The 9,293-nt window shown below is 40.1% G+C and overlaps 1 protein-coding gene across 1 annotated transcript in view; it reads right to left on the bottom strand.

Moving 5' to 3' along the window:
• Positions 1-7,697, bottom strand: part of LOC116388809 (von Willebrand factor A domain-containing protein 7-like) — a 9,418-nt gene extending 1,721 nt beyond the window's left edge. Inside the window, exons 1-13 of the mRNA XM_031857014.1 lie at positions 7,521-7,697; positions 7,156-7,422; positions 6,779-6,872; positions 6,521-6,655; positions 4,173-4,359; positions 3,886-4,055; positions 3,575-3,687; positions 3,348-3,464; positions 2,742-2,954; positions 2,522-2,654; positions 2,170-2,319; positions 1,921-2,013; positions 1,733-1,834 (exon numbers count right to left, since the gene is read on the bottom strand). Of these exons, the coding sequence (XP_031712874.1) occupies positions 1,733-1,834; positions 1,921-2,013; positions 2,170-2,319; positions 2,522-2,654; positions 2,742-2,954; positions 3,348-3,464; positions 3,575-3,687; positions 3,886-4,055; positions 4,173-4,359; positions 6,521-6,655; positions 6,779-6,872; positions 7,156-7,422; positions 7,521-7,697 (1,951 nt within the window). The remainder of the gene's footprint in view (positions 1-1,732; positions 1,835-1,920; positions 2,014-2,169; positions 2,320-2,521; positions 2,655-2,741; positions 2,955-3,347; positions 3,465-3,574; positions 3,688-3,885; positions 4,056-4,172; positions 4,360-6,520; positions 6,656-6,778; positions 6,873-7,155; positions 7,423-7,520) is intronic.
• Between the last annotated feature and the right edge of the window lie 1,596 nt (positions 7,698-9,293).

The raw sequence follows: 9,293 nt of genomic DNA, 5'->3' as shown, positions 1-9,293 counted from the left end.
TGGACTCTGTGAGCTGCTGGTGGTTGCAGTTTGTGAGCTATTGCTGGCCGCTTTCCGGACGCTGTAGAAACAGGAGGCTACATTACCCACCTGATCAACAACCAGCAGCTCTACATCAGGCGAACAGCAGGACGAACTGTAGGACACCAGCGTTATGTTCCCGCTGCCAGCGGTCATGTTCCCAGTGCCAGCGGTCATGTTCCCGCTGCCAGCGGTCATGTTCCCAGTGCCAGCGGTCATGTTCCCGCTGCCAGCGGTCATGTTCCCGCTGCCAGCGGTCAAACTGGTGTTCATGGTCCCGTTGCCCTGTCTGAGGCTGACACGCTCAACACCCGTCCCTTCAGCCCCATCAGTCACCTGAACAGAGAGCTCCCACATCGATAAGCTGCAGATGTCAGAGCAGTTTGACTGCAGGCTGAGCAGCTCACACACCGGCTGAGTGAAATCGGTCACCTATGAGGAGAAAATGTGGATGAATACAGCCGGTTTTACATCAGTCCTTCAACCAATAAACACAATAATCTATTCCATACATCTATTATCTTTCTGCTAATCCGGGCTGGATTGTGGGGATAACAGGTTTATCAGGTTATGCCAAACATTCCTCTACCCAGCAACATTTTCTAGTTTTCCACTGCTGTTTTGGATCTGCCTTGGGGCCTATTATCAGTTGGATGTCCCTGGGAGTCCTCTAATGTGAGGCAATCAGGAGGCATCCTGATCAGATGCCCAAACCAACTCAGCTGGCCCCTTTCGACTGGAAGGAGCAGCAGCTCTACTCGGTCATCTACTTCGGATGAGCTCCTCACCGTATCTCTCAGGGTGAGCCCAGCCACCCTACGAAGGAAGCTCATTTCGGCCACTTTTATCTGCAATCTAATTCTTTCGATCCCAGATAAGTGAGGGTCAGAATGTAGATGGACTGGTAAATCAAGAGATTTGCCCTCTGGCTCAGCTCCCTCCTTCAACATTCTGGTACAACGCCTGCATCACTGCTGTACTGCACAATCCATCTCTTGCTTAATTCTACCCTCACTCATGAACAAGAGCCCGATATACTTGAACACCCTCTCTTGGGGTACAATGATGAAAGGATTAAATGAGCTAGAATGATCATTCACTGCCTTTAACATCTATTGAAATGTGATTTGTGATGAGTTACCGTTTTAAGGACAGCGAAACGCAGCACAACATAGTTGATGTCTGCACTCGTCGGAGCCTCGACCTCAATGGTCAGGGTGACGTCAGTACCAGACGGGGTGGTAGAGGGTGCTGTGAGGTTCACTGTACCATTAGCGCTGCCTCCAGTTTCCAGGAATAAACTGGACGGGAAATTTGAATTAAAACCTTGGTCATTGGTAGCTTGGATGCGGAAGTTTCCTCCTGCACCGCTCGTCATCACAGAGAAGGGAACTGAAAGTGGTATTCCTGGAACCAAGACGCGATTTGGATTAGGCTAAAAAAGGAAAGGAAACAGTCAGTATCTGTTACATGTAAAAAGACTGTGGCAGTGCAACTTATACTATCAAGTCATATGATAGGTTTTTAGATGGATGCATTTTACTTACAGAAGTAATAATCAAAGTAGATGCTTTGATGGTGGTGGAGGACTGCCTTTGTAAGATCCCTGAGGATCCATTGCTGTTCTGCCCTTTCACAAGCACCACAAACTCCTCTGCTGGTATCCTGTCAAACTTAGCTAAGAAGTCTCCTCCGCCCAGAGCCTCCACACTGCCAGTAACCTCTCTTGAGCCCGACGATTCAACCAAAATGACTTCTGTCACCGTGGTGGAGTCACTCCCAGTTACTGTCACGATCAGGCTACCATTAACACCTTCAAAAAAAGATTAGGAAGTCCACTGAAATACACTGACGTGAAGAAAATTACTTTGGCATATCACACAATTCTGTTTCCTTTACCAGCTCTGGGACGATTGTCTACAACATCTAAATCTCCAAACGGGCTCTGTGATACCTCCAGAAAGTCAAACAGGAAGTCAATGAGGCTCTCACCTGCAAATAAAAAAAAAAATTACAAAAGAAATTCAACCAAAGAGGTCACATGCAGAACACTGCATTAGCATTTTGTGATTTGGAAGAACCAGGACTTCAAGGTAATGGATAGTTGTGTCATTATGTGTTTCAACCCTATAATCATGGAGTACTCACCGATGACCTTCATAATGTAGGGATTTGTTGACACCATTTTAATTTCCCAAAGTCCAGGTTGTGTTTTTAGCTTCAGAGTCTTGAAGTTTCCCACTGACTGGGATGCAGTGATCAATGATCCTGTGGTGCCAGCGCTCTCCTGAGAGACACCTAAAAGCAAAGCCATGGAAAGAAACTTAAGTCAAGAATTTCCACATAAGGAGTCTTTTAAAATAATTTTCAATGCCAATAAACAAGATCAATATGCTTTAAAATGACTGCGCTTTTCAGTGAAGTGGATATTATTGCTTTTTAAAATGCTACAATGATGCAAATAAAAACTTCAAATTATCTAATCTGCAAAGCCATTTACCTGAGGGACTGATGAGAGTAAAGGTGACAAAGGTCCCAGTGATGTAAACTGTGAGGTTTCTTACTGACTCATCAACCGTGAAGGTGAAGTTTTCAGCCTTTCCTGGACTCCTGGCTGCCTGCAGGATGGTCACCTAGGAGGTTAAATGAACCTGGTGACACAACTGCATTTTGTTTAAACTAGAAAAGTGATTGGTAATGGCCAGTGAGAGCGTTAATACCAGAGAGGAGCTGGAAGATTCTGTTATGATGCTGGTGGCCACAGGGAGCTCACTCTTTGAGACTTCAATAGCCAGACCTCCTGACGCCTGAGCCAGGTCTCTGTACAGCTGGCCATCTGATGTCACCATCCGACTGCTGAATTGTTGTTGTTGGCCATCATCACTTTGTCTTCGACGACGAAGTCCCACTATGCCAGTTATCATGAAGTTCACCTGAAAAGAAACGGAAAAAGGTCAAAAAATTTAAGGTGTAACGTCCACTCATAAGGGCTTTAAGTTTTAAGTTAACAAAATCAGAAAGGTCTTAAATAGCTGTTTATGTATGTAAAAATGTATATACGTTGTACTGTTTATATCTTTATTATTGCTATACTTAGAGTAAAGTAAACTGTTCATAATGTAATGACTTTATACGATGTCATTCAAAAATCCTTTTATTAACATCTGCAAATAAAGTACCAACAACGTTGAGCACATGTTCAGCTCACTGCTGTTAGCTACAATATCATCACGATAAATGCTAATGTTAGCTATCTAGTAAACAAAATACTGAATGTGAAAATGATTACTTTTATGTTTTAGCAGGCCCATCTAGTAGATACTCACCACTGACTTGGTCTGCTCTATGAGCGCGATCACAGTGCTTCTCAGGTGTTGGTCTTTAGCGGGTGCATCAGTGAAGACGAAGATCTCAGAATTACGAGGAGCACCAGTTAAAGCCAACTATGAGCAAGAGAGGACAGCAATGTTGCAGAAGATTAACTCTTATTTTTTTCTTATTGTCAAGTTTTGCAGAGACTAATAAGGAAGTAGTCTAAAAGACATCACAGCACCTGAAGCCCTGAAAGACTCATTTCTGGAAAATCTCCTCCACCGGTTGCTGACAGTGAATCAATAGCGTTCTTGAAAACTTTTGGGTCTGTAGTCTTTGTCAGAGGCCCAAATTCTGGGGTTCAGGTAGAGACAGCAAAAATAAATTATTTTATTCTTCATCTTGTGCTTATGTTTGTTAAGTACTTCAGGATTTACAGATGAAAAGCAAATTTATAAATTTGATATACATTTGCAAATATCCCGTTACTTCACTTCAGAGGGAAAAAACAAACAGGATTGTAAAATCTAGTCTGGGACATTTGGATCCTACCTGGGTCGTTGAAAGGTACAAGAATGTAAATTGAGGGCTCATCTTCTGTTCCCACTTTACTGTTGATTATAGAGGAAGTGACGTCCCTCACTGCTGCAATGTCATCGCTCATGCTTCCTGTGGTGTCGATCACGAAACAAAGAGCTTTACCTTTGGAGATTCCCATCATTCTGAGGGATGAAGAGAGGAGGGCGGGATAAAAAGAGATAACAAATTTAAAAAAATCTTTGCAATCCACCTTCTTATAATATAGAATATAAATGAAACATGCAGAATATGTTTCATACTGGAGGAATGATATGTCACCAGCAGCCCCTCGAATGTCCTCCAGTAGCTCACTGGTTGCAGCAATCGCCAAGTTTGCTGCTTTCATGTGGAGGTGTCCGTGGCTGGCACCCAAATTGTCTTTGTTGATCCCAGCTTTAGGTTCAATCCCACTTGTTTGATCAAATGCACCTCCATGGCTGCACTTTCCTGTTCAGCATTGGAAACAGAACAAGAACTAAATGTTTCATACAGCTTTAAAAAATCCTCTTTTTCAGAAAATATTAGGGAAAAGACTTCTCTTTGAACGTGTGCTTTTAGCCACACTAGTAGCAAAAATGTTTGTTTGTTGGTCGGTTCACCACTTTGGCCCAGACTGAAGTATCAACAACTAACAGATAGTTTGTAATTATATTTTGTGTAGACAATTAGAGAGCCCAGCAGATTAATTATGACATCACCAATATCCTGAAAACATAGAGCTGTGTCCAAAATTCAAACAAACTCTAGCAGAGTTAGTAGTGTTAGGTTCACGCTGGAAAGTAACAAAACAGGCAGTATGCAAACTATGTGTGTGCCATTGATAAAACTATTCTCCCTCAATGCACAATGGAAACAAAGGGGTGGGCTGCTCACAACTACAATGAATTTAAACGGATTGTGGATGTGTGATGAAACGTCTCCAGAAAAAACTCAGAAAACAAAAACTATTTCATGTTGCAGTTTCTGTTTAATTTAATTGGCGTATGTTGCAGGGCACGTATTGTGTAATTTCCTGTTAGTACAAAAAAGTTAAATATGTTGATTTCTTGCTTGGTGCTATCTGAAAAATAAATTAAAAAAAATAATATACCGTAATAAACAGTGGTGAAAGTCACTAAATGCATTATTCCAAGCACTGTACTTGTTTCCTCATTTCTGTTGCTTTATACTTCAAAACATTTTACAAGAAAATAGTACTTTATACTCTAATTTACTACATTTTCTAATATCTTTAGTTACTTTGCAGATTCAGATTAAGAATACACAATTGAATAAATAAATAAGTAATGATATATCATTAGAGATTGAGTTAAGACTCTATTGATCCCCAGGGGGTATTCACAAGCTACCCAACACTTTATAAAGTAGTAAAAGGTGTTCAATATGATAGTAACTACTGTATCAGCACAGTGAAGAGTAGCGGCCATGAGCTAGCCAGTGGGCATGCTCATGCACTGACACGGGGTTCTCAGCCTTTCCTAACTTTAGGCCCACTTCTGATTGTTAAAAAAAATCAGGGCCACCTTCACAAAAAATTAAGAAAAAAAAACATAACATGACAAATAAAAAGGAGAAAAAAATAAACTACGCTGTGGACATGTTATGCGACTGTCAGCTGTGAGGACCAGAATAAATATTCTGCTTAACCTCACCCACCACAGACTGCCACTATGAACCCAAATGTAATGTATTCAGGGTCAGGTTACCTCAGCACACACTTTGGAGCTTTTAGGGGCACAGGTTGTGTCTCAGATCACGTTTTTGTTTAAAAACCAATCTTTTTTATGTCATCTTTATGTTATCTTGGAGAATGTTAGCCAGCTAACAGCGACAAAACACATTTGGGCTATTGGATGATGCGTCACGACTGTCATGGTGATACCACGATAATTATGCTTTGTTTGAATTATTGTGTTTCGTCTGTATATGCATTCTTGAGTCCATTTAAATATACAAATAACTTGCTTTGTATTTCCAAAAATTATATATTTTTAATTTGAATCTAACCATTTGATAGGCCAAACGTATTAACAAACAACTTCTTATTTACACATCCTGCAGTTACGAAGCAACATTATCATTCATTTTGAGTCGTGTTTCTGGCAATCTGATGAATCTAACATTTACCCTTTCCTTTGTGCTGTTTTTGCTCTCCACCAACTCCTGAGAAGAATGTTTGTCTCTCTAGCTGCAAAGTGCTTCACTATGCTCGCTATAGCTATAGTTGCTAAATGTGTGTCTGTTCTTTGGTGCTGAGTAGGTTTAGTGAGTTTTTACAGCTTTTTGACAGCAGTGAGCACAAACCAAAAGTTGCGGCGTGTCAGAAACACACTAAACTGTACCGAGGGGAGCAGCAGATTCAGGTTCGACAAATTGTTGGGGTATTACATTCAGTATAACAATTTTGCCAGCTATCATTGCCCACAGCTGGTTTTTCTTCATACATGGGGACGATTGACACCGATTTCAGCTTCAGAGCTATATGACACACTTAACAATTACATTTGCAACCCTGACAAACATGACTTTCTCAATTTTCTAAATAATATTTGTACTGTAAATGAATTAAATACAATTCTTAACGTAGGCAGTTAGGTACGTCATTTACCTGTTGGTTTGGTGGATGAAAAAGGCACCAAACCAAAATATCCCGAGGTAAGTATCTTTTCCCGTAGGATATCTTCCAAAATGTTGTTTCTGCAGTCGTCTCCAATGCAGTTGCGACAGGTTGCTCTGCTTTCAGCTGTGGGAAAGAATATTTTGAAAGTGGTTATTTATTTTTTATTTTTTCTGTAAAACGATCTCTCCATCATTATCCATGCTCGATTTGAAACAAACACACACCGGTATTTCTAGATCTCTTTACCTGCGATGTTACCAATGACGGCATTTGATCTGATCAGATTGGAGTTTGGCAGTTCGTTTTCCATTTCCACCCAGTTACTATGACTGTAGAAGTCCTATTATTTAAAAAGGAAGACAAGTTAAATATTTGCAACACGGCAGCATCACTCTTACATTTCTTAATTTCAAGATCATTTTTTTCAGAAATATTCACTTTAACGATTTAGTAGGCTGTTGTAAAAAAAAAAAAAAGAATTGTAGTGCACACAACTTGAAATAAATTCTTAAACGGTCCAATAGAAATACATTGTCTGCTGCTTGCTGAACTTTTGAAATTAAACATTTGTGTAAGAAACTGTCTAACAATAGAAAATAAGCTACCTTAAACTTTTTCTGTACCTGTAAAGGGTGTAAGATTTGTCCCAGTTGGTCTCTCGCTGTCTCAAAGTTATTTCGCTTGTTGCTGGCCTTAACAACTGATAGTCCGTCTGTGATGATTTTTCTTCCCTCTGAAAAATTCTCATCGTCAAAGTGATAGCGTGGGTCAGAGACAAAACTAATATCTACTCCCTTGTTCTTTTCTTGGATTAATTTGATGGTTTGGCGAAAGCTCTTAGATGATTTTGGCGCTTCACAGGCAACAGCAACAGACACAGCAGTGAAACTCTGTGGACACAATTAATGATATTAATAACTAATGATATTTATTAAAAAATAAAGACATTGGTCATTTAAATTAAAATATGGTTGAATTTTATCCTCACAGGTAAACTGAAGTCTTTGCCCTCAGCCCGGGCCAAGGCGCGGCACACCTGCACAGTGACATTTAAGATCGCTCTCTCAGTGATCTCTTGATGAGTCAGAAAGTCTCCACTAAATAGGCCAATTTTAAAAGCTTCAGTCTGCAGAAGAAGGAGACACAACGCAGCCAGCCAAGACATTGCTACACAACCTGTCAAAGAGATAAAAAAATATATTGTTTATCATAGATGGTCTGATATGCTGCTATGACATTTGGTAAGGATCTTCATTCATCCCAATATTAAACAACCCCCTTAAGTGACCCCTTGAGAATCACAGTTTCGGTTGTCATTTCCTCTTAATGATACTTTACTAGACTACCGTGGGAGAAAGACAAAGTGCCCAGGCTGGGATCGAACACTCGCCCCTCTTGCTTTGATGCTAGAGTGCTAGCCACTGCACCACCATGGAGCCCCGTTACTAAACTACATCTGGCACAAATGTAAGATGAAATGCACTGCTTGCACAAAAGGGTGCTACCGAGACAAGTTTAGATTTTTCAATGAGAACTGTTCTCGGGCTGACAAATCTTTCCATTGAACTGGATGTAAGTGTATAAATAATTTTACCAAAACATAACAAGTATCCCCTCCAGCACTCAAAGAATCAGAGCAGCTCATACATCATTACTAAATTGATGTTGATGTTTAAGGACTACTACCTCAACACACACTTTGGAGCTTTTCTATAAACATGTATCATTATAATGTACTGTACTGATCATTCCTGCAGCCTCAAAAATCCAAGATTTGGAAACATTTCAACAGTGACTAAATTGTTTTGATACTAAATAATAAAAATTCTATTTCTAAATTACTTTACTCTGATGTAGTAACACACACTTGCACCATTTAGACAATATTAAAATCTGAGATTGTATTTTTACATTACGAATACTGATCAGATAAGAATACACTGTACCTTAGGTCTTGATGTCTTCTTGTTGCCTATCCATCATGGCAACTTACTTTATAATGCCCCAAGTCCAGGGAGGAGTCATTGCTGTGATGAACAGGTTTGACCTGTTGCCTTGGCACGGTAACATCAAGTGGGTCATGTTCATTTACCATGATGACATGGTTTCTGGTATGTCTTTTGGACGATATTGCTTATATTGAGTTACTTGTGTTGATAGGGTCTGGGGGTAAAATAGAAGCACACACAGGCACTAATCATATCAAACACTGCAGGCAGGTAACATGGAGATGCACAGTGGATGCTTAAAGATGTACTGCTCCAATTGTTTTACTGTCCTATCTACGAGGACATAAGGGATGTACTCTGTCGTAAAATTACTTCCATTTATGTTGATTTCTTTTGGCTGCATGACAATGAAAAACTTGAGTTGTGCTTCAGGAAAGGAACCTTTTTTGTGGCAGATTTTACTTGCCAGGCCTGGGAGAGAAGGCAGAATATTTAGTGACCGAGCAGTAAAGTAACCTGTCATTTTGCAATTGAATGAAAGGTGTGTCCACTGCAGCTGTACTTTTGGTGTCTTATAAACCCATGAGGGTTGGGCAAACTTGATTTTCCAGTAAATGTACATGACAGCAGCTAATGGTATGTGTCTGAATTATTTTATTTCTCACGGTGATACAAACAATTTTTTGCAGTAATGTACCCGAAACAAAAAGATGGTTTGTTCTACAGTACAAGTGAAGGACTGATAGAGGACACTGCTGCCATTCACGGCTACTCAAGTCTCTTTACAACTGAAACAGCTTTAATTTTATAAT

The sequence above is a fragment of the Anarrhichthys ocellatus genome, unplaced genomic scaffold (genome assembly GCF_004355925.1).
Source record: "Anarrhichthys ocellatus isolate YVR2014 unplaced genomic scaffold, GSC_Weel_1.0 scaffold18, whole genome shotgun sequence".
Lineage (NCBI taxonomy): Eukaryota > Metazoa > Chordata > Actinopteri > Perciformes > Anarhichadidae > Anarrhichthys > Anarrhichthys ocellatus.
This window is presented reverse-complemented; position numbering and strand designations above follow the sequence as displayed.